This window comes from Hemiscyllium ocellatum, chromosome 50 (genome assembly GCF_020745735.1).
Source record: "Hemiscyllium ocellatum isolate sHemOce1 chromosome 50, sHemOce1.pat.X.cur, whole genome shotgun sequence".
NCBI classification, from domain to species: domain Eukaryota; kingdom Metazoa; phylum Chordata; class Chondrichthyes; order Orectolobiformes; family Hemiscylliidae; genus Hemiscyllium; species Hemiscyllium ocellatum.
In genome coordinates, this window is record NC_083450.1 from 7,594,100 (window position 1) to 7,621,584 (window position 27,485).

Here is a 27,485-nt window from a genome sequence, read left to right on the forward strand (position 1 = left end):
TACTTAAATATTTATTGAATTGAAAAGCGATAAAATATTTTAAATTCAATCATTCTTCAGAGAGAGGATTGCCCTCAAACTGTGCACCAAAAATCAATATTTTCCTTCAAATATCAGAACATCGGAACCTTTGCGTGTTGAGGACTGTGCCCTCCCTCAGTAAAGACCCCCCCCCTCCCTCACCAGAACCCCCCATGTCAGCCTCCAAATTCCCCTGCTTCCTGCTCCAACCCCCAAATCTACTCCAGGATCCATTCAAGGCCTGGTGGAGTTCATCTTCCTCCCCACCATCCCTTCCTGCCCCTCCTTCTGCTCATTGGCACCGCTTCCAGGTTCAGCGGTGGCCTCAGAGTGGGGTGGAAGGAGTGGGAGCAGCATGGGCACCCTGTACCCACCCCCACTCCTCACCCCAGTATGGTCCCCCCTCTGGTAGGCCGGAGCTGGCATTACACAAAATGGCGGCTGGAAGCTTGACCTTTCACCCCCGCCCCCAACAGGCTTTTGTCGCCTCGTTAGGCCCGAGCTGGGTTGCCCTTGGCGCCCGCTGAAAGGGGTGGGGGTGATGGGGGTGGTAGTGGGGGAAGGGGATTTGGAGGGTGTCCTTGGATCCCAGAATCAACATTCGTTTTCGGTTTTGTGGAGATTGCTAAAGGTGCAGGATTGTCATTGACGCTCACTCAGAGGCCCCGCGGTCAAATAAACACCGGTGACATCTGACGGGGTAGGCCTCGGTCACCTGGGAGAGTTGAGAAAACTCTCCGGGCCTTCGAAAAGAAAATCCCCAGCACAAGTTGGCGGGGCCTACTGCCGGCGAGACTCCTAAACAGGCTCCTCCGCGGCCTCCTCTGATTCAGCTTGAGGTTCGGCCTTGACGTCCTTCACCTCCTCTTTGGCCGACACGGGCTCCGCGTGGTGCAGGTCGATGAGGAGCGTGTAGGCCAGGCTGCCTAATACGCCACCAATCAGGGGCGCGACGATAGGGATCCACCACCAGCCGTTCCCAGCCCTGAGGGCACAGACAGAGGGTTAGCCTGGTCCCAGTTGGCGCCATTTTCCCTGCCCCCCACCTTCTCCTTCCTAAACCAGTGTCCCTGTTCCTCCTATTTTCCTGCCACCTTCAACGATTCAGTCAGAGACACAGCGATCAGGGGTTGGATTTCAAACCTACAGGACGGGACCCACTCCCTCAGCACTGACCCTCCCACAGCACCCACTCTCTCAGCACTGACCCTCCCAGAGAGCCCACTCCCTCAGCACTGACCTTCCCACAGCACCCACGCCCTCAGCACTGACCCTCCCACAGCGCCCACTCCCTCAGCACTGACCCTCCCACAGCACCCACTCCCTCAGCACTGACCCTCCCACAGCGCCCACACCCTCAGCACTGACCCTCCCACAGTGCCCACTCCCTCAGCACTGACCCTCCCACAGCGCCCACTCCCTCAGCACTGACCCTCCCATAGCGCCCACTCCCTCAGCACTGACCCTCCCACAGCGCCCGCTCACTCAGCATTGACCCTCCCACAGCGCCCGCTCACTCAGCACTGACCCTCCCACAGCGCCCGCTCACTCAGCACTGACCCTCCCACAGCACCCGCTCCCTCAGCTCTGGCCCTCCCACAGTGCCTGCTCCCTCAGCACTGACCCTCCCACAGCACCCACTCCCTCAGCACTGACCCTCCGATAGTGCCCGCTCCCTCAGCGCTTGCTCTCCAACAGTGCCCTAGTCACTCTGCACTGAGCCTGTAACAGTATGGGTGCTGTCGGTGGGTCAGTGCTGAGGGAGCGGGTGCTGTCGGAGGGTCAGCGCTGAGGGAGCGGGTGCTGTTAAGAGTCAACCACACTGCTGTGGGTCTGGAGTTACAAGTTGGCCAGGCCAGGTAAGGATGGCAGATTCCTTTGCCCCTCGCATCTCCTTGGAACTTTCCCCCTTGCAGCTTCAGTACGTACTCCTGGTATAAGATATTTCAGCTCTGGGAAATGTATTCGAACAGTCACCCCTATCTGTGCATCTTAAAGCCTTCTATCGAGTCTCCCCTCAGACTCCCAGAGAAAGCAATCCGGGATTTTCTAGCCTCTCCTTTTAGCTCGCGCCCCCTAATCCAGGGAGCTCCCTGGTAAACCCTGTTCCGCACCCTCTTCACAACCTCCCTGTTAACGTGGCGCCCAGAATTGAACGCAGTGCCACATTTAAACCAACACTTTTTGTATGTTTCCCCCCACCGAACTGTTTATATAAATGCTGCTGTTGCATTCTGTGTGCTTGCTCGCGTGAGTTCTGCTAACGTTCCCATAATTCCTGTTGTAAAATCGCCAACTCCACCTGGATGTCATGTCAATTTGATTTCCTCCTCCGGTGCAGGCGATATGCAGATGTCAGCCGCTTACATGAAGTATGGGCAGATTCAAAGCTCTTTCTGAGCAGGAGATATGCAAAGGGATCTCTGATTATTGGTGGATCCCAGATTACAACAGGATCTGGACCAGATGGGCCAATGGGCTGAGAAGTGGCAGAAGGAGTTTAATTCAGATAAGTGCGAGGGGCTGCATTTTGGGAAAGCAAATCTTAGCAGGACTTATACACTTAATGGCAAGGTCCCAGGGAGTGTTGCTGAACAAAGAGACCTTGGAGTGCAGGTTCATAGCTCCTTGAAAGTGGAGTCGCAGGTAGATAGGATAGTGAAGGTATGCTTTCCTTTATTGGTCAGAGTATTGAGTACAGGAGTCGGGAGGTCATGTTGTGGCTGTACAGGACATTGTTAGGCCACTGTTGGAATATTGCGTGCAATTCTGGTCTCCTTCCTATCGGAAAGATGTTGTGAAACTTGAAAGGGTTCAGAAAAGATTTACAAGGATGTTGCCAGGGTTGGCGGGTTTGAGCTACAGGGAGAGGCTGAACAGGCTGGGGCTGTTTACCCTGGAGCGTCGGAGGCTGAGGGGTGACCTTATAGAGGTTTACAAAATTATGAGGGGCATAGATAGGGTAAATAGACAAGGTCTTTTCCCTGGGGTGGGGGAGTCCAGAACTAGAGGGGCATAGGTTTAGGATGAGAGGGAAAAGATATAAAAGAGACCTAAGGGGCAACTTTTTAACACAGAGGGTGGTACGTGTTTGGAATGAGCTGCCAGAGGGAGTGGTGGAGGCTGGTACAATGACAACATTTAAGAGGCATTTGGATGGGTATATGAATAGGAAGGGTTTGGAGGGATATGGGCCGGGTGCTGGCAGGTGGGACTAGGTTGGGTTGGGATATCTGGTCAGCATGGACGGGTTGGACCGAAGGGTCTGTTTCCGTGCTGTACATCTCTATGACTCTATAAAGGACTATGTGACATCAATCTGTAAGTCTGTTTATGGGCGGCATGGTGGCTCACTGGTCAGCACTGCAGCCTCATGGCGCCAGGGACCGGGGTTCCATTATCCCCCTTGGAGTGACTGTCTGTGTGGGGTTTGCAAAATCTGTACCATCGCGCCCACCCCCCATCCTCATGTCTGTGCGGGTACTCCAGTTTTCTCCATCAATTCAAAGGTTTGGAGGGTGGGATGGATTGGCCATGCTAAATTGTCCCATAGTGCCCAGGGATGTGCAGGTTAGGGTGGATTGGCCATGCTAAATTGTCCCATAGTGCCCAGGGATGTGCAGGTTAGGGTGGATTGGCCATGCTAAATTGTCCCATAGTGCCCAGGGATGTGCAGGTTAGGGTGGATTGGCCATGCTAAATTGTCCCGTAGTGCCCAGGGATGTGCAGGTTAGGGTGGATTGGCCATGCTAAATTGTCCCGTAGTGCCCAGGGATGTGCAGGTTAGGGTGGATTGGCCATGCTAAATTGTCCCGTAGTGCCCAGGGATGTGAAGGTTAGGGTGGATTGGCCATGCTAAATTGTCCCATAGTGCCCAGGGATGTGCAGGTTAGGGTGGATTGGCCATGCTAAATTGTCCCATAGTGCCCAGGGATGTGAAGGTTAGGGTGGATTGGCCATGCTAAATTGTCCCATAGTGCCCAGGGATGTGCAGGTTAGGGTGGATTGGCCATGCTAAATTGTCCCATAGTGCCCAGGGATGTGCAGGTTAGGGTGGATTGGCCATGCTGAAATGTCCCATAGTGCCCAGGGATGTGCAGGTTAGGGTGGATTGGCCATGCTAAATTGTCCCATAGTGCCCAGGGATGTGCAGGTTAGGGTGGATTGGCCATGCTAAATTGTCCCATAGTGCCCAGGGATGTGCAGGTTAGGGTGGGTTGGCCATGCTAAATTGTCCCATAGTGCCCACGGATATGCAGGTTAGGGTGGGTTGGCCATGCTAAATTGTCCCATAGTGCCCAGGGATGTGCAGGTTAGGGTGGATTGGCCATGCTAAATTGTCCCATAGTGCCCAGGGATGTGCAGGTTAGGGTGGGTTGGCCATGCTAAATTGTCCCATAGTGCCCAGGGATGTGCAGGTTAGGGTGGATTGGCCATGCTAAATTGTCCCATAGTGCCCAGGGATGTGCAGGTTAGGGTGGGTTGGCCATGCTAAATTGTCCCATAGTGCCCAGGGATGTGCAGGTTAGGGTGGATTGGCCATGCTAAATTGTCCCATAGTGCCCAGGGATGTGCAGGTTAGGGTGGATTGGCCACGCTAAATTGTCCCACCTCCTCCCCCTTCCCAACTCCCGATCCCACTCGGAGAACCTGTTCACACCAACGTATGGACCCCAGAAAGAGTCACAAATTCCTGACAGAGTGGAAGGAGGCCATTCGGCCCATTGAGTCCACAGCAACCCTCCACAGAGCATCCCAACCAGTCCCTGCACATGCCAATCCACCCTAACCTGCACATCCCTGGGCACTACGGGACAATTTAGCACGGCCAATCCACCCTAACCTACACATCTCTGGACACTATGGGACAATTTAGCACGGCCAATCCATCCTAACCTGCACATCCCTGGGCACTATGGGACAATTTAGCATGGCCAATCCACCCTAACCTGCACATCCCTGGGCACTATGGGACAATTTAGCATGGCCGATCCACCCTAACCTGCACATCCCTGGGCACTACGGGACAATTTAGCATGGTCAATCCACCCTAACCTGCACATCCCTGGGGGACTATGGGACAATTTAGCATGGCCAATCCACCCTAACCCTACACATCCCTGGGGGACTATGGGACAATTTAGCATGGCCGATCCACCCTAACCTGCACATCCCTGGGCACTATGGGACAATTTAGCATGGCCAATCCACCCTAACCTGCACATCCCTGGGCACTATGGGACAATTTAGCATGGCCAATCCACCCTAACCTGCACATATTTGGACTGCGGGAGGGAACCGGAATACCAGGACCAAACCCACACAGACACGGGGAGAATGTGTAAACTCCACCCAGACAGTTGCCTGAGGCTGTGAATTGAAGCTGGGACCTTGGTCACGTGAGGAAGCTGTGTTAACCACTGAACCACCGTGCCACCCAGCTGAATGTGGGTCAGTTTTGTGTCAATAGCATGGGTGCTTGATTTGGCGTGGCGCTGTGTCTGTAGCTGCCCAGAGTCTGCCTGCGCGGGGACCTTGATGGGTGCCGGGTGAGCGAGCTCTGGGTCATACTTGAACACTTCAGTCCCCCAGCCAGCCACGAAGGTGAAGAGTCTGGGTCCGAGGTCTCTCGCTGGGTTGATGGCGTAGCCGGTGTTGGCACCCATAGCAGCACCGATGACGAGTACCGAGAATGAGATCAGCAACGGCTGCAGGAAAGCTGGGGCACCAGCATTTTTGGCGTCGCCAACGCTCAAGACACAAATCAACAAAACAGCGGTGCCAATTACCTGGGGGGTTGGAGAGATATCGAGGTTAGCACCATGACTCAGGGACACAGCGACATCCCCAAGCCTATTACTGGACGCCACAATGGACCCCAGACCAGACACCAACACCACCAACGTCAACACCACCAACCCAACACCAACACCACCAACCCAACACCAAGACCAATAACCCAACACCAACACCATCAACACCAACACTATCAACACCAACAACCCAACACCAACAACCCAACACCAACCCCACCATGCCAACACCACCAACCCAACACCAACACCACCAACCCAACACCAACACCACCAACACCATCAACACCAACAACCCAACACCAACACCAACAACCCAACACCACCAACGTCAACACCATCAACAACAATACCACCACCATCAATAGCAATACCAATAACCCAACACCAACACCATCAACACCAACAACCCAACACCAGCAACCCAACACCAACACCACCATGCCAACACCACCAACCCAACACCAACACCACCAACCCAACACCAACACCACCAACACCATCAACACCAACAACCCAACACCAACACCAACAACCCAACACCACCAACATCAACACCATCAACAACAACACCACCACCATCAATAGCAATACCAATAACCCAACACCAACACCACCAACCCAACACCAACACCATCAACACCAACAACCCAACACCAGCAACCCAACACCAACACCACCATGCCAACACCAACACCATCAACACCAACAACCCAACACCAGCAACCCAACACCAACACCACCATGCCAACACCACCAACCCAACACCAACCCAACACCAACACCACCAACACCAACACCACCAACCCAACACCAACACCACCAACACCACCAACCCAACACCATCAACAACAGCAACACCAACACCATCAATAGCAATACCAATAACCCAACACCAACACCATCAACACCAACAACCCAACACACCAACAACCCCAACAACCCAACACCAACACCACCATCCCAAAACCACCAACCCAACACCAACACCACCAACACCATCAATAACAACAACACCATCAATAGCAATACCAATAACCCAACACCAACATCACCAACCCAACACCACCAACCCAACACCAACACCACCAACCCAACACCAACACCATCAACACCAACACCATAAACACCAACAACACCACCATCAATAGCAATACCCCAACCCAACACCAACACCAACTCCATCAACACCAACACCGCCATCAATAGCAATACCACCAATCCACCACCACCAATGACAACACCATCAACAACACCACCACCACCAACAGCAATACCACCAACCCAACCCAACACCAACACCACCAACCCAACACTATCACCATCAACGCCAACACCATCAACACCCACAGCATCAACATCAACACCCACAGCATCAACACCAACACCATCAATACCAACACTATCACCACCCACAGCATCAACACCAACACTATCAAAACCAACACCATCAACATCCACACCAACAACACCAACACCATCAACACCAACAGCATCAAAACCAACACCAACAACATCAACACCAACAACACCCATACCACCAACACCATCAACACCCACACCATCAACCCCCACACCATCAACACACAACAACATCAACAGCAACACCATCAACACCAACACCATCAACGCCCACACCATCAACACCAACACAATCAACACCAACACCATCAACACCAATACAATCAACATCAACACCCAGACCATCAACACCAACACCGTTAACACCTGCACCATCAATACCAACACCATCAACACCAACACCCACACCACTAACACCGCACCATCAACACCCACACCATCAACATCAACACCATCAATACCAACATCACCAACACCATCAACACTAACACGATCAACACCAACACCATTAACACCAACACCATCAACACCCAAACCAGTGACACCAACACCATCAACACCAACACCACCAACACCCACACCACCAAAACCGACATCATCAACGCCAACACCATCAACACTCACACCATCAAAACCAACACAATCAACACCAACACCAACACAATCAACACCAACACCCACACCATCAACACAAACACCACCAACACCGACGCCATCAACACCCACACCGTCAACACCCACACCAACAACACCAACACAATCAACACCCACACCATCAACAACAACACCTTCAACATCAACACCATCAACACCCACACCACCAACACCCACACCAACACCATCAACACCAACACCATCAACACCAACACCACCAACACCAACACCACCAACACCAACACCACCAACGCCAACACCATCAACTCCAACAACATCAACTCCAACACCATCAACACCAACACCATCAACACCAAAACCATCAACACCCACACCAACACCCGCATCATCAACACCAACACCAACAACACCAACACCATTAACACCAACACCACCAACACCAACACCCACACCATCAACACCCACACCATCAACACCCATACCAACAACACCAACACCATCAACACCAACACCATCAAAACTCACACCATTGACACCAACACCATCAACACTCACACCATCAACACCAAAATCATCACCAACACCATGGAACACCCACACCATCAACACCCAAACCATCAACACACACACCATCAACAGCAACACCATTAACACCCACACTATCATCACCTACACCACCAACACCAACACCATCAACACCAACACCATCAACTCCAACACCCACACCATCAACACCAACACCATCAACACCAACACCACCAACATCCACACCACCAACACCAACACCATCAACGCCAACGCCATCAACACCCACACCATCGACACCAACACTGTCAACACCCACACCATCAACACCAACACTGTCAACACCCACACCATTAACACCACCAACACCAACCCCACCAACACCCACACCACCAACACCATCAACGTCAACACCATCAACACCCACACCAACAACACCCACACCATTGACACCAACACCATCAACACCCAGACTATCATCACCAAAATCAACACCAACACCATCAACACCCACACTCTCAACACCCACACTATCAATACCAAAATCAACATCCACACCATGAACACCAACACCATGAACACCATCACCATGGACACCCACACCATGAACACCCAAACCATCAACACACACACCATCAACAGCAACACCATCAACACCCACACCATCAACACCTACACCACCAACACCAACGCCATCAACATCAACACCATCAACTCCAACACCCACACCATCCACATCAACACCACCAACACCCACACCACCATCAACACCATCAACACCAACACCATCAACACCCACACCATCGACACCAACACTGTCAACACCCACACCATCAACACCAACACCACCAACACAAACCTCACCAACACCCACACCAACACCCACATCATCAACGTCAACACCATCAACACCCACACCAACACCACCAACACCAACACCATCAACACCCACAACACCAACACCCACACCAACAACACCAAAACCATCAACACGAACAACATCAGCACCAACACTATCAACACCCACACCAACAACACCAACACCATCAACACCAACACCATCAACACCGACACCCATGCCATCAACACCAACACCATCAATACCAACACCATCAACACCAACACCAACACCATCAACACCCACACCAACAACACCAACACCATCAACACCAACACCATCAACACCAACACCATCAACACCCACACCATCAACACCAACACCATCAACGCTAACATCATTAATACGCATACCAACAACACCATCACCATCAACACCAACACCATCAACTCCAACACCATCAACACCCACACCAACACCAACACCATCAACACAAACACCAAAAACACCAACACCATCAACAGCAACACCATCAACACCAACCCCATCAACACCGACACCCATACCATCAACAGCAACACCAGCGTCACCACCACCATCAATACGCACACCAACAACACCATCACCATCAACACCAACACCATCAACTCCAACACCATCAACACCCACACCATCAACACCATCAACACCTACACCATTAACACCAACAACACCCACACCATCGACTCTAACACCATCTACACTAACACCATCAACACCCACACCACCAACACCCACGCCATCAACACCAACACCATCAACGCCAACACCATCAACTCTAACACCATCAACGCCCACACCATTAACACCAACACTACCAACATCAACACCCACACCATTAACACCACCACCAACACCAACACCATCAACACCAACACCATCAACACCCACACCATCAACACCCACACCATCAACACCAACACCATCAACGCTAACATCATTAATACGCATACCAACAACACCATCACCATCAACACCAACACCATCAACACCAACACCAACACCATCAACACAAACACCAAAAACACCAACACCATCAACAGCAACACCATCAACACCAACCCCATCAACACCGACACCCATACCATCAACAGCAACACCAGCGTCACCACCACCATCAATACGCACACCAACAACACCATCACCATCAACACCAACACCATCAACTCCAACACCATCAACACCCACACCATCAACACCATCAACACCTACACCATTAACACCAACAACACCCACACCATCGACTCTAACACCATCTACACTAACACCATCAACACCCACACCACCAACACCCACGCCATCAACACCAACACCATCAACGCCAACACCATCAACTCTAACACCATCAACGCCCACACCATTAACACCAACACCATCAACACCAACACCATCAACACCCACACCATCAACACCCACACCATCAACACCCACGCCATCAACAGCAACACCATAAACACCAACACCATCACCACCCCACCATCAACTCTATCACCATAAACACCAACACTATCAACACCCACACCACCAACACCCACGCCATCAATACCAACACCATCAACGCCAACAAAAACACCCACACCACCAACACCAACACCATCAACACCAACACCACCAACACCCACACCATCAACACCAACACCATCAATATCCACACCACCACCATCAACACCACCAACAACACCACCAACACCAACACCACCAACACCAACACCACCAACGCCAACACCATCAACTCCAACAACATCAACTCCAACACCATCAACACCAACACTATCAACACCAACACTATCAACACCAACACTATCAACACCAACACCATCAACACCAACACCATCTACACCCACACCAACACCCACACCATCAACACCCACACCATCAATACCCACACCATCAACACCAACACAATCAACACCAACACCATCAGCACCATCAACACCCACATCAGCAACACCAACACCCACACCATCAACACCATCACCATCAACACCCACACCATCAACACCATCAGCACCAACACCACAAACACAAACACCATCAACACCCACACCTTCAACACCATCAACACCAACACCATCAACACCCATACCATCAAGGAGAAAATGAGGTCTGCAGATGCTGGAGATCAGAGCTGAAAATGTGTTGCTGGAAAAGCACAGCAGTTCAGGCAGCAGCCAAGGAACAGGAGACTCAACGTTTCGGGCACAAGCCCTTCTTCAGGAACACTGAAGAAGGGCTTATGCCCGAAACATCGAGTCTCCTGTTTCTTGGCTGCTGCCTGACCTGCTGCCCTTTTGGGCTTATAAGTGACTCCAGATCCCCACAGCAATGGGTCTGGGCCTACACGTGACTCCAGATCCCCACAGCAATGGGTCTGGGCCTACACGTGACTCCAGACCCCCACGGCAATAAGTCTGGGCCTACACGTGACTCCAGACCCCCACGGTGACAGGTCTGGGCCTACACGTGACACTAGACCCCCACGGCGATGGGTCTGGGCCTACACGTGACTCCAGACCCCCACGGTGACAGGTCTGGGCCTACACGTGACACTACACCCCCACGGTGACGGGTCTGGGCCTACACGTGACACTTGACCCCCACGACGATGGGTCTGGGCCTACACGTGACTCCAGATCCCCAAGGCGACGGGTCTGGGCCTACATGTAACTCCAGACCCCCACGGTGATGGGTCTGGGCCTACACGTGACTCCAGACCCCCATGGTGATGGGTCTGGGCCTACACATGACTCCAGACCCCCACGGCGACGGGTCTGGGCCTACGCGTGACTCCAGACCCCCACGGGGGCGGGTCTGGGCCTACACGTGACTCCAGACCCCCACGGGGACGGGTCTGGGCCTACGCGTGACTCCAGGCCCTCCAGGGCGACGGGTCTGGGCCTACGCGTGACTCCAGACCCTCCACGGCGACGGGTCTGGGCCTACATGTGACTCCAGACTCCCACAGTGATGGGTCTGGACCTACACTGACTCCAGACCATCCACGGCGACGGGTCTGGGCCTACGCGTGACTCAGACCCTCCACGGCGACAGGTCTGGGCCTACGCGTGACTCCAGACCCTCCACGGCGACGGGTCTGGGCCTATGCGTGACACCAGACCCCCACGGCGATGGGTCTGGGCCAACACGTGACTCCAGACCCCCACGGTGATGGGTCTGGACCTACACTGACTCCAGACCCCCACGGCGATGGGTCTGGGCCTATACGTGACTCCAGACCCCCACGGCAATGGGTCTGGGCCTACACGTGACTCCAGAACCCCACGGTGATGGGTCTGGGCCTATACGTGACTCCAGACCCCCATGGCGATGGGTCTGGGCCTACAAGTGACTCCAGACACCCATGGCGACAGGTCTGTGCCTACACGTGACTCTAGACTCCAACGGCGACAGGTCTGTACCTACACATGACTCCAGACTCCCACGGCGACGGGTCTGGGCCTACACGTGACTCCAGACCACCACGGCGACGGGTCTGGGCTACACGTGACTCCAAACCCCACGGTGACGGGCCTGGGCCTACACGTGACTCCAGACCCCCACGGCGACAGGTCTGGGCCTAAACGTGACTCCAGATCCCCACAGCGGTGGGTCTGGGCTTACACGTGACTCCAGACCCCCATGGCAATGGGTCTGGGCCTACACGTGACTCCAGACCGCCACGGCGATGGGCCTGGGCCTACACGTGACTCCAGACCCCCACGGTGATGGGTCTGGGCTTATACGTGGCTCCAGACTCCCACGGTGATGGGTCTGGGCCTACCAACACCCACACCATCAACACGCACACCTTCAACAGCAGCAACACCAACACCATGAACACCAACACCCACACCATCAACACCAACAGAAACACCCACACCATCAACACCAACACCATCAACGCCAGCACCATCAACACCCACACCATCAACACCAACAGAAACACCCACACCATCAACACCCACACCATCAACACCAACACCATCAACGCCAGCACCATCAACACCCACACCATCAACACCAACAGAAACACCCACACCATCAACACCAACACCATCACCACCAACACCATCACCACCAACACCAACACCATCAACACCAACACCTTTAACACCAACACCACCAACACCATCAACACCAACACCTTTAACACCAACACCACCAACACCATCAACACCAACACCATCAGCACACACCACCAATAACACCATCAACATCCACACTATCAACACCAACACCATCAACACCCATACCACCAACACCAACACCACCAACACCCACACCATCAACACGCACACCTTCAACAGCAGCAACACCAACACCATGAACACCAACACCCACACCATCAACACCAACACCATCAACACCCACACCATCAACACCCACACCACCAACACCATCAACACACACACCACCAACACCAACAACATCAACACCCATACCATCAACACCAACACCATCAGCACCCACACCATCAACACCAACACCATCAACACCAACACCATCAACACCCACACCATCAACACCAACACCATCAACACCAACACCATCAACACCAACACTATCACCACTCACAGCATCAACACCAACACCATCAACACCCACACCAACACCCACACCATCAACACCAACACCATCAACACCAACACCTTCGACACCAACACCATCAACACCAACACCATCAACACCAACACCATCAACATCAACACCATCAACACCAACACCATCAACACCAACACTATCACCACTCACAGCATCAACACCAATACTATCAACACCAACACCATCAACACCCACACCAACACCCACACTATCACCACCCACACCATCAACACCAACACCATCAACGCCAGCACCATCAACACCCTCACCATCAACACCAACAGAAACACCCACACCATCAACACCAACACCATCACCACCAACACCATCAACACGCACACCTTCAACACCATCAACACCAACACCATCAACACCAACACCTTTGACACCACCACCATCAACACCCATAGCATCAACACCCATAGCATCAACACCAACACCATCAACACCCACACCATCAAAACCAACACCATCAACACCAACACCATCAACACCAACACCTTCGACACCAACACCATCACCACTCACAGCATCAACACCAACACCATCAACACCCACACCAACACCCACACCATCAACACCATCAACACCCACACCATCAACACCAACACCATCAACACCAACACCATCAATGCCCATACCATCACCACCAACACCATCACCAACAACACCATCAACATCAACACCATCAACACCAACACCACCCACACCATCAACACCAACACCACCCATGCCACCAATGTCAACACTATTAACACCAACACCACCAATACCAACACCATCAACACCAACACCATTAACACCAACACCATCAACACCAACACTAACACTGTCAAGCCTCGCAGCGTCAACACCAACACCATCAACACCAACACCACCAACATCAACACCATCAACACCAACATCAACGCCAACACCCCTAATGCCAACGCCATCAATACCCACACCATCAACACCAACACCAACAACACCAACACCATCAACTTCAACACTACCAACTCCAACACCATCAACACCCACACCATCAACACCAACGCCATCAATGCCCATACCATCACCACCAACACCAACACCATCAGCATCAACACCAACACCACCCACACCATCAACACCAACACCACCAACGCCAACACCATCAACACCAACACCAACACTATCAACACCCACACTATCAACATCAACGCCACCAATGCCAACACCATCAACTCCCACACCATCAACTCCCACATCATCAACTCCCACACCATCAACACCAACACCATCAACACCAACACCATCCACGCCAACACCATCAACAACACCACCAACACCAATGCCACCAACACTAACACCGTCAACACCAACACCATCAACACCTGCACCACCAACACCAACACCACTCACACCAACACCATCAACACCAACACCATTAACACCAACACCATCAACACCAACACTAACACCGTCAAGCCTCGCAGCGTCAACACCAACACCATCAACACCAACACCACCAACATCAACACCATCAACACCAACAACACCAACATCACCACCATCAACACCCATACCATCAACACCACCAACACCAGCAACGCCAACACCATCAACACCAACACCATCACCAACAACACCACCCACACCATCAACACCAACACCACCAACGCCAACACCATCAACACCAACACCATCAACACAACACCAACACCAACACCACCCACACCATCAACACCAACACCACCAACGCCAACACCATCAACACCAACACCATCAACACAACACCAACACCATCAACACCAACACCATCAACACCAACACTAACACCGTCAAGCCTCGCAGCGTCAACACCAACACCATCAACACCAACACCACCAACATCAACACCATCAACACCAACAACACCAACATCACCACCATCAACACCCATACCATCAACACCACCAACACCAGCAACGCCAACACCATCAACACCAACACCATCACCAACAACACCATCAACACAAACACCATCAACACCAACACCACCCACACCATCAACACCAACACCACCAACGCCAACACCACCAACGCCAATACCATCAACACCAATGCCAACACCACCAGCACCAACATCACCAACTCCAACTCCACCAACAACACCAACACCCACACCATCAACACCAGCACCATCAACACCAACACCATCAACACCCACACTATCAACACTAACGCCACCAATGCCAACACCATCAACTCCCACACCATCAACTCCCACATCATCAACTCCCACACCATCAACACCAACACCATCAACACCAACACCATCCACGCCAACACCATCAACAACAACACCACCAACACCAACACCATCAACACAACACCAACACCAACACCACCCACACCATCAACACCAACACCACCAACGCCAACACCATCAACACCAACACCATCAACACAACACCAACACCATCAACACCAACACCATCAACACCAACACTAACACCGTCAAGCCTCGCAGCGTCAACACCAACACCATCAACACCAACACCACCAACATCAACACCATCAACACCAACAACACCAACATCACCACCATCAACACCCATACCATCAACACCACCAACACCAGCAACGCCAACACCATCAACACCAACACCATCACCAACAACACCATCAACACAAACACCATCAACACCAACACCACCCACACCATCAACACCAACACCACCAACGCCAACACCACCAACGCCAATACCATCAACACCAATGCCAACACCACCAGCACCAACATCACCAACTCCAACTCCACCAACAACACCAACACCCACACCATCAACACCAGCACCATCAACACCAACACCATCAACACCCACACTATCAACACTAACGCCACCAATGCCAACACCATCAACTCCCACACCATCAACTCCCACATCATCAACTCCCACACCATCAACACCAACACCATCAACACCAACACCATCCACGCCAACACCATCAACAACAACACCACCAACACCAATGCCACCAACACTAACACCGTCAACACCAACACCATCAACACCAGCATCACCAATACCAACACCACTCACACCAACACCATCAACACCAACACCAACAACACCCACACCATCAACACCAACACCATTAACACCAACACCATCAACACCAACACTAACACCGTCAAGCCTCGCAGCGTCAACACCAACACCATCAACACCAACACCACCAACATCAACACCAACAACACCAACATCACCACCATCAACACCCATACCATCAACACCACCAACACCAGCAACGCCAACACCATCATCACCAACACCATCACCAACAACACCGCCAACGCCAACACCATCAACACCAACATCATCAACACCAACACCATCAACACCAACACCATCAACACGATCACCACAGACTCCAGCCACAACACCAACACCAAAACGATCAACACCAACACCATAAACACCAACACCATGAATGCCAACACCATCAACACCCACATAGTCAACGTGAACACCACCAACACCAACACCATCAAACCCACACCATCAACACCATCAACACCCACACCACCAATGTCAACACTATTAACACCAACACCACCAACACCAACACCATCAACACCACCAACACCAACACCATCAACACCAACATCACCAACACCACCATTTCCAACACCACTATTGCCAACACCACCAATGCCAACAACACCAACACCAATACCACCAATGCCAACACCAACACCACCAACACCAATGTCAACACCACCAACGCCAATACCATCAACACCAATGCCAACACCACCAGCACCAACATCACCAACTCCAACTCCACCAACAACACCAACACCCACACCATCAACACCAGCACCATCAACACCCACACCATCAACACCAACACCATCAATGCCAACACCACCAATGCCAACACCATCAACTCCAACACCATCAATAACCAACACCACCAACACCAACACCATCAATACCAACACCATCAACACCAACACCATCAATGCCAGCACCACCAATGCCAACGACATCAGCACCAACACTACCAACACCATCAACACCAGCACCATCAATGCCACCAATCCCAACACCACCAACGCCAACACCACCAACTCCAATACCACCAATGCCAACACCAATACCAATGCCAACACCACCAACACCAACACCACCAACACCAATGATGGGACAGTGTACGGGGATGGGCTTAGATTATTTCACAGGTCAGCGCAACATTGAGGGTCGCAGGGCCTGTTCTGCGTTGTATTGTTCATTGTTCTATGATAGAAAGAAAACAAAGAAAGAAATGCAGATGAATACTGAACATGTGAGAGAGAGAGGGAACGAGGAAAGGAGGAAGACAGTAAAAGAGAGAGAGAAGTGGAAAAAGAGAGAGAATGAAGGAGATAGTGAAATAATGAGAGAGAGAGAGAAAGGGAGAGGTAGAAAGCCGAAGTGAGAAAGGCAGAGAGAGAGAGAGAGAGAGAGAGATGGAATGGGAGAAATAAAAAAAGAGAGAAAGGATCAGAGAGAGAAAGAAGCACAAGGAATAAGAGAGAGGGGGGGAAAGGAAGGGCGAGAGGAGGAGAGGAAGTCACCTCCCCAGCATTCCCATCCTCATCAGGATAACCCCTTCCTGGGAGGAATTAGTCGAGGGAATCTCGGAAAGCTAATGGAATCATTGACAGGGTTGGGGAGAGGAAATGAACACAAGGGGATATTGATTTAATTTGATCTATTGTTGTCACGTACACCGAGAGACAGTGAAAAGTAGTGTTTTGCGAGCCATCCTGGCCAGTCATAAAGACGTACAGCACAGAAACAGACCCTTCGGCCCAACCCGTCCGTGCCGACCGGATATCCTAACCCAATCTCGTCCCACCTGCCAGCACTTGGCCCATCTCCCTCCAAACCCCTTCCTATCCATGTCCCCATCCAGATGCCTTTTAAATGCTGTCATTGTACCAGCCCCCACCACTTCCTCTGGCAGCTCATTCCACACACGTATCACCCTCTGTGTGAAAAAGTTGCCCCTCAGGTCCCTTTCCCCTCTCACCCCAAACCTAAGCCCCTCTAGTTCTGGACTCCCCCCACCCCAGGGCACAGTTCTTGCCTATTTACCCTATCCATGCCCCCTCATGACTTTACAAACCTCTATAAGGTCACCCCCTCAGCCTCCGACGCTCCAGGGAAAACAGCCCCAGCCTGTTCAGCCTCTCCCTGTAGCTCAGACCTTCCAACCCTGGTAACGTCCAATCCTACCTTCCATAAGTACATCAGGGCGAGAGAACAGAATACAGCGTGACAGTAACTATGGAAGGTGCACAGAAAGATCGAACAGGGGTCCGTTCGCAACCTGGTGAGGAGGTGGGGTAGTACACTCAAGAAGGGGGGAGTGCTTCAGGGGGAAGACTGAGGCAGCCTCATGTACTGAAGGAGGGAGAGGCGGGGTCAGACGTGGAGGGAAACGGCCCCCTTGCAGGAGCTGACAAGACCAACCAGTAATGGCTGGAGGCCATTCAGCCCCCCCTCCCCACCCACTCCCCCCAACCATCATGAGAGAACGGGCTTCCAAAATAGGAGGTTCCTCGAGCATGTTTCAGGCAGAGGTAAAGGGACTGGGTGGGCAGGGAGAGGGAGACCGCGATAGGGTCCGCCTTATTGAATGACAGTGGTGGGGGGAGGGGTCCGTTTCCACAACGAGGTGACCGTCGCAACCACCATGAGAGTCGATAGCCGCTTACCTCCGTGATGAAGCCGTTGCGGACAGACAGGTACTCCACGGGATACGTCGCAAAGATGCCAGCTGTCCCCCTCGGCCCACGCACGGTCAGATTGCCACCAGAGAACTCTTGGATGGCGTCTAGGCAGAGGGAGCAGAGTCATCATTCACTTCACTGCTGAGGGAGTGGGCGCTGTGGGAGGGTCAGTGCTGAGGGAGTGGGCACCGTGGGAGGGTCAGTGCTGAGGGAGTGGGCGCTGACGGAGGGTCAGTGCTGAGGGAGTGGGCGCTGTGGGACGGTCAGTGCTGAGGGAGTGGGTGCTGTGGGAGGGTCAGTGCTGAGGGAGCGGGCGCTGTCGGAGGGTCAGTGCTGAGGGAGTGGGCGCTGTGGGAGGGTCACTGCTGAGGGAGTGGGCGCTGTCGGAGGGTCAGTGCTGAGGGAGTGGGCACTGTGGGAGGGTCAGTACTGAGGGAGTGGGAGCTGTGGGAGGGTCAGTGCTGAGGGAGCGGGCGCTGTGGGAGGGTCACTGCTGAGGGAGCGGGCGCTGTGGGAGGGTCAGAGCTGAGGGAGTGGGCGCTGTGGGAGGGTCACTGCTGAGGGAGTGGGCGCTGTGGGAGGGTCAGTGCTGAGGGAGTGGGCGCTGTCGGAGGGTCAGTGCTGAGTGAGCGGGTGCTGTGGGAGGGTCAGTGCTGAGGGAGTGGGCGCTGTGGGAGGGTCAGAGCTGAGGGAGCGGGTGCTGTGGTAGGGTCAGTGCTGAGGGACCGGGCGCTGTGGGAGGGTCAGTGCTGAGGGAGTGGGCACTGGGGGAGGGTCAGTACTGAGGGAGTGGGAGCTGTGTGAGGGTCAGTGCTGAGGGAGCGGGCGCTGTCGGAGGGTCAGCGCTGAGGGAGTGGGTGCTGTGGGAGGGTCAGTGCTGAGGGAGTGGGCGCTGTGGGAGGGTCAGTGCTGAGGGAGTGGGCGCTGTGGGAGGGTCACTGCTGAGGGAGTGGGCGCTGTCGGAGGGTCAGTGCTGAGGGAGTGGGCGCTGTCGGAGGGTCACTGCTGAGGGAGTGGGCACTGTGGGAGGGTCAGTGCTGAGGGAGTGGGAGCTGTGGGAGGGTCAGTGCTGAGGGAGCGGGCGCTGTCGGAGGGTCAGTGCTGAGGGAGTGGGCACTGTCGGAGGGTCAGTACTGAGGGAGTGGGAGCTGACGGAGGGTCACTGCTGAGGGAGTGGGCACTGTCGGAGGGTCAGTGCTGAGGGAGTGGACACTGTGGGAGGGTCAGTGCTGAGGGAGTGGGCACTGTGGGAGGGTCAGAGCTGAGGGAGCGGGTGCTGTCGGAGGGTCAGTGCTGAGGGAGTGGGCGCTGTGGGAGGGTCACTGCTGAGGGAGTGGGCGCTGTCGGAGGGTCAGTGCTGAGGGAGTGGACACTGTGGGAGGGTCAGTGCTGAGGGAGTGGGCACTGTGGGAGGGTCAGAGCTGAGGGAGCGGGTGCTGTCGGAGGGTCAGTGCTGAGGGAGTGGGCGCTGTGGGAGGGTCAGTGCTGAGGGAGCGGGCGCTGTCGGAGGGTCAGTGCTGAGGGAGCGGGTGCTGTCGGAGGGTCAGTGCTGAGGGAGCGGGTGCTGTCAGAGGGTCAGTGCTGAGGGAGTGGGCGCTGTGGGAGGGTCAGTGCTGAGGGAGCGGGTGCTGTTGGAGGGTCAGTGCTGAGGGAGTGGGCGCTGTGGGAGGGTCAGTGCTGAGGGAGTGGGCGCTGTGGGAGGGTCACTGCTGAGGGAGGGGGCGCTGTCGGAGGGTCAGTGCTGAGGGAGTGGGCACTGTGGGAGGGTCAGTGCTGAGGGAGTGGGCGCTGTCAGAGGATCAATGCTGAGGGAGCGGGTGCTGTCGGAGGGTCAGTGCTGAGGGAGTGGGCGCTGTTGGAGGGTCAGCGCTGAGGGAGCGGGTGCTGTGGTAGGGTCAGTGCTGAGGGACCGGGCGCTGTGGGAGGGTCAGTGCTGAGGGAGTGGGTGCTGTCGGAGGGTCAGAGCTGAGGGAGCGGGTGCTGTGGTAGGGTCAGTGCTGAGGGACCGGGCGCTGTCGGAGGGTCAGTGCTAAGGGAGCGGGTTCTGTGGGAGGGTCAGTGCTGAGGGAGTGGGCACTGTCGGAGGGTCAGTGCTGAGGGAGTGGGCGCTGTTGGATGGTCAGTGCTGAGGGAGTGGGCGCTGTGGGAGGGTCAGTGCTGAGGGAGAGGGCGATGTCGGAGGGTCAGTGCTGAGGGAGCGGGCACTGTCAGAGGGCCAGTGCTGAGGGAATGGGCGCTGTCGGAGGGTCAGTGCTGAGGGAGTGGGCGCTGTCGGAGGGTCAGTGCTGAGGTAATGGGCGCTGTCGGAGGATCAGTGCTGAGGGAGAGGGCGCTATCGGAGAGTCAGTGATGAGGGAGCGGGCTCTGTGGGAGGGTCAGTGCTGAGGGAATGGGCGCTGTGGGAGGGTCAGTGCTGAGGGAGTGGGAGCTGTGGGAGGGTCAGTGCTGAGGGAGCGGGCGCTGTCAGAGGGTCAGTGCTGAGGGAGAGGGCGATGTCGGAGGGTCAGTGCTGAGGGGCCGGATGCTGTCGGAGGGTCAGTGCTGAGGGAGCGGGTGCTGTGGGAGGGTCAGTGCTGAGGGACCGGGCGCTGTCGGAGGGTCAGTGCTAAGGGAGCGGGTTCTGTGGGAGGGTCAGTGCTGAGGGAGTGGGCGATGTCGGAGGGTCAGTGCTGAGGGAGTGGGCACTGTCGGAGGGTCAGTGCTGAGGGAGTGGGCGCTGTTGGATGGTCAGTGCTGAGGGAGTGGGCGCTGTGGGAGGGTCAGTGCTGAGGGAGAGGGCGATGTCGGAGGGTCAGTGCTGAGGGAGCGGGCACTGTCAGAGGGCCAGTGCTGAGGGAATGGGCGCTGTCGGAGGGTCAGTGCTGAGGGAGTGGGCGCTGTCGGAGGGTCAGTGCTGAGGTAATGGGCGCTGTCGGAGGATCAGTGCTGAGGGAGAGGGCGCTATCGGAGAGTCAGTGATGAGGGAGCGGGCTCTGTGGGAGGGTCAGTGCTGAGGGAATGGGCGCTGTGGGAGGGTCAGTGCTGAGGGAGTGGGAGCTGTGGGAGGGTCAGTGCTGAGGGAGCGGGCGCTGTCAGAGGGTCAGTGCTGAGGGAGAGGGCGATGTCGGAGGGTCAGTGCTGAGGGGCCGGATGCTGTCGGAGGGTCAGTGCTGAGGGAGAGGGCGATGTCGGTGGGTCAGTGCTGAGGGAGCGGGTGCTGTCTGACGGTCAGCACTGAGGGAGTATTCGCTGTCGGTGGGTCAGCACTGAGGGAGCAGAAAGTAGAGCCAGCCAAGTACAATTGAAATTGACATTGTACGCACAGGAAGATCCCGTGGCGAAGTCCCTCCCCAGACAGTGAGCCAAACGTGTAACGTCACCCTCCCGAGGAGCATACGGGGAAGTTGGCGCTGCAGCCCCCTCTGAGGTCATGTCAACATGTCATGCTGCAGTCCTGGCCTCCCGTCACCGGCGGCGCTGCAGCCCCCTCCGAGGCCATGTCAACATGTTACGCTGCAGTCCCGGCCTCCCGCCACCGGAGGCGCTGCAACACCCTCCGAGGCCGTGTCAACATGTCACGCTGCAGTCCCGGCCTCCCGCCACCGGAGGCGCTGCAACACCCTCCAAGGCTAAGTCAACGTGTCACGCCGCAGTAACGGCCTCCCACCACCAGTAGCGCTGCAGCCCCATCCGAGGTCTTATCAACATGTCACACTGCAGTACTGGCCTCCCGCCACAGGAGGCGCTGCAACACCCTTAGAGGCTATTGCAACACGCCACACTGCTGTACCGGCCTCCCACCACCGGTAGCACTGCAGCCCCCTTCGTGGCCATGTCAACGTGTCACGCTGCAGTATCGACCTCCCGCCACTGGCGGCACTGCACCCCCCTCTCCAAGGTCATGTCAATGCATCATGCTGCAGTACCGGCCTCCCGCCACCCACAGCGCTGCAACGCCTCAGTTGGCGACCTCCGGGTGGCCAAGGCCTGAGGTGGGTGGGTGGGGGAGGGGGAGGGGTTGGCGGGTGCCCACTTGACGCCCCCTGCACCCCTCCCCCCGCCAATGTTTGCCCCCGCCAGCCTTACCGTAGTAGAGGGTGAACGTGGTTGCCGAGGCGACGAATGACCCCAGGCACTCGGAGATGGTGTAGAACGGAAGCTTTCTCCAGGGAAACCGACCCAAGACGCACAGGCTAAGGGTCACTGCCGGGTTCAAGTGAGCCCCTGGGGGGGTGAGGGGAGGTGGGGGGGTGGGGGGAGGTGAATGAAAAAGAACAACTCAGGAGAGCGGTGAGCTCCGCGTTGACTCGGCGACCGTCCTGAACAGGAACCGGGCCATTCGGCCCACCATCTCCATGCCAACCGCGACGCCCAATCGTGTTTGCCAGCACCGGGCCCGCCTCCCTCCATCGCCAGCCCCGGTAAATAGGGTGATTGGACAAGGTCTTTTCCCCAGGGTAGGGGGGTGGGAGTCCAGAACTTGGCGGGCATAGGTTTAGGGTGAGAGGGGAAAGGGACCTGAGGGGCAACTTTTTTTTCCACACAGAGGGTGGTGCGGGTATGGAATGAGCTGCCAGAGGAAGTAGTGGAGGCTGGTACCATGACAGCATTTAAAAGGCATCGGGGTGGGGAAATGAATGGGAAGGGTTTGGAGGGAGATGGGCCAAATGCTGCCAAATGGGACTAGATTGGGTTAGGATATCTGGTCAGCATGGACGGGTTGGGCCGAAGGGTCTCTGTGACCTCTAGTGTTCCGCCCAAGTGCTGACAGATACTTGGAACAAAAGCGGACCCATCATTGCGTCTGTAAATCAACCCTTGCCCTTTGAGATACCAGGGAAAATAATCTCCAGTTTTATCTCATCGCTCCCAGGTGATGACTTAACCTTTGGAGCCCCAGGTATCGCTCAGACGCATCTCCGGTCAAAACTGAACCAACTGTTCACAGGATAGGGAGCGAGCAACACACACCCAGACTCTCTCTCTCTCACACACACACACACACAGACACACACACAAACAAAATCCCTCACCCACACACACACACACACACGCAAAATCCCTCTCTCACACTCACACATAGACACAGAATCACTCACACAGACACACACACACACACAAAATCACTCACACACACAATCACACTCACACGTTCACAAACGCACACACTCACGCGCGCACACAAACTACACGCTACATTACAGTACACTCAGTATAAAAGCATGAACTCAGCAAGACCCTCCCATTGGGAAATGAGCTCTCAACAGCAGCCCGAACCCCGCGATTAGATTCCAGTCTGTAACCACCTCCTGGGTATCTGTTATTCTGTATATAACCCACCCCGAACCCCTCGATTAGATTCCAGTCTGCAACTCCCTCCCGGGTATCTGTTATTCTGTATATAACCCACCCCGAACCCCGCGATTAGATTCCAGTCTGTAACTCCCTCCCGGGTATCTGTTATTCTGTATATAACCCACCCTGAACCCCTCGATTAGATTCCAGTCTGTAACTCCCTCCCGGGTATCTGTTATTCTGTATATAACCCACCCCGAACCCCGCGATTAGATTCCAGTCTGTAACTCCCTCCCGGGTATCTGTTATTCTGTATATAACCCACCCCGAACCCCTCGATTAGATTCCAGTCTGTAACTCCCTCCCGGGTATCTGTTATTCTGTATATAACCCACCCCGAACCCCGCGATTAGATTCCAGTCTGTAACTCCCTCCCGGGTATCTGTTATTCTGTATATAACCCACCCTGAACCCCTCGATTAGATTCCAGTCTGTAACTCCCTCCCGGGTATCTGTTATTCTGTATATAACCCACCCCGAACCCCTCGATTAGATTCCTGTCTGTAACTCCCTCCCGGGTATCTGTTATTCTGTAGATAACCCACCCCGAACCCCGCGATTAGATTCCAGTCTGTAACTCCCTCCCGGGTATCTGTTACTCTGTATATAACCCAACCCGAAGCCCTCGATTAGATTCCAGTCTGTAACTCTCTCCCGGGTATCTGTTATTCTGTATATAACCCACCCCGAACCCCTCGATTAGATTCCAGTCTGTAACTCCCTCCCAGAGTATCTGTTATTCTGTATATAACCCACCCCGAACCCCTCGATTAGATTCTAGTCTGTAACTCCCTCCTGGGTATCTGTTATTCTGCAAATAACCCACCCCGAACCCCTCGATTAGATTCCAGTCTGTAACTCCCTCCCGGGTATCTGTTATTCTGCATATAAACCACCCCGAACCCCTCAATTAGATTCCAGTCTGTAAATGCCTACCGGGTATCTGTTATTCTGTATGTAACCCACCCCGAACTCCTCAATTAGATTCCAGTCTGTAGCTCCCTCCCGGGTATCTGTTATTCTGTATATAAACCACCCCGAACCCCTCAATTAGATTCCAGTCTGTAACTCCCTCCTGGGTATCTATTATTCTGTATATAACCCACTCCGAACTCCTCGATTGGATTCCAGTCTGTAACTCCCTCCTGAGTATCTGTTATTCTGTATATAACCCACCCCGAACCCCTCGATTAGATTCCAGTCTGTAACTCCCTCCCGGGGATCTGTTATTCTGTGTATTAACTCTGAAAGGTCATGGTGTACCTGAGACTCCAACTGAGGCGTAAATCCCAAACAGAACTCCAGCAGCATAGCCAATGTTAATCGATAAATAGGTCCCTTTCTGATCGAAGTTTGTCACCACCTGAGCCACTGCCGCTGTGCCCATGAGCTGGGGAAGGAGATTTGTCTCATCAGTACGGGACGCAGTTGGGAATGTGCAGAGGACGCTGGGCCGGACAGGAACTGAGGGGCTTTCAGTGGAGACAGCACTCCCACGGACTCATAGAGGTACTGTGTGTCAGACACAGTGTAGAGGGAGCTTTACTCTGTATCTAACCCTGTGCTGTCCCTGGGATGGGGGGACAGTGTAGAGGGAGCTTTACTCTGTATCTAACCCCGTGCTGTGCCAGTCCCTGGGATGGGGGGGCGACAATGTAGAGGGAGCTTTACTCTGTATCTAACCCCGTGCTGTCCCTGTCCCTGGGATGGTGGGGCGGGACAGTGTAGAGGGAGCTTTACTCTGTATCTAACCCCGTGCTGTCCCTGTCCCTGGGATGGTGGGGCGGGACAGTGTAGAGGAAGCTTTACTCTGTATCTAACCCCGTGCTGCCCCTGTCCCTGGGATGGGGGGGACAGTGTAGAGGGAGCTTTACTCTGTATCTAACCCCGTGCTGTCCCTGTCCCTGGGATGGGGGGGACAGTGTAGAGGGAGCTTTACTCTGTATTTAACCCCGTGCTGTCCCTATTCCTGGGATGGGGGGAATAGCGTAGAGGGAGCTTTACTCTGTATCTAACCCCTTGCTGTCCCTGTCCCTGGGATGGGGGGGACAGTGTAGAGGGAGCTTTACTCTGTATCTAACCCCGTGCTGTCCCTGTCCCTGGGATGGGGGGGACAGTGTAGAGGGAGCTTTACTCTGTATTTAACCCCGTGCTGTCCCTGTCCCTGGGATGGGGGGACAGTGTAGAGGGAGCTTTACTCTGTATCTAACCCCGTGCTGTCCCTGTCCCTGGGATGGGGGGGACAGTGTAGAGGGAGCTTTACTCTGTATTTAACCCCGTGCTGTCCCTGTCCCTGGGATGGGGGGGACAGTGTAGAGGGAGCTTTACTCTGTATTTAACCCCATGCTGTCCCTGTCCCAGGGATGGGGGAATAGCGTAGAGGAAGCTTTACTCTGTGAAGATTTAGCAATGGTGCAGGCGGGAGAGGGGATCAGAGTGCGACCCGGAGCTGGAGGGAGGGGGACCGTAGGGAGGCAGGGTGGAGGAGCGGGGAACCGTTCGAACTTACAATGAGCATGTATTCCCCAATGAATTCAGCCAGGCATTCCCGGGCCAGCCTGTTCCTGATCTGCAGCTTCTGACGAAGGCTCCGCATCCCAGTTGAGGC

The 27,485-nt window shown here is 54.3% G+C and overlaps 1 protein-coding gene across 1 annotated transcript; it reads right to left on the reverse strand.

The window, feature by feature from the left end:
• Nucleotides 1-306: 306 nt before the first annotated feature.
• Nucleotides 307-27,485, reverse strand: LOC132805490 (aquaporin-10-like). Its single transcript, XM_060820598.1, has 6 exons — nucleotides 27,387-27,485; nucleotides 26,141-26,267; nucleotides 23,609-23,746; nucleotides 19,529-19,647; nucleotides 5,593-5,810; nucleotides 307-1,006 (listed from the first exon to the last, which is right to left on the reverse strand). The coding sequence occupies exons 1-6, from the start codon at nucleotides 27,471-27,473 to the stop codon at nucleotides 820-822; spliced, it is 876 nt and encodes a 291-aa protein (XP_060676581.1). The 5' UTR covers nucleotides 27,474-27,485; the 3' UTR covers nucleotides 307-819.

What these genes read in the sequence shown, in the direction of transcription:
- LOC132805490 (XM_060820598.1), bottom strand. Translation starts at nt 27,473, where the DNA reads ATGCGGAGCCTTCGTCAGAAGCTGCAGATCAGGAACAGGCTGGCCCGG. An exon ending in CGCCTCAGTTGGAGTCTCAG is followed by an intron (nt 23,747 to 26,140) that starts GTACACCATGAC and finishes TCACCCCCCCAG; the next exon opens with GGGCTCACTTGAACCCGGCA. An exon ending in TGGGGGACTGAAGTGTTCAA is followed by an intron (nt 1,007 to 5,592) that starts GTATGACCCAGA and finishes CTGTGCCCTCAG; the next exon opens with GGCTGGGAACGGCTGGTGGT.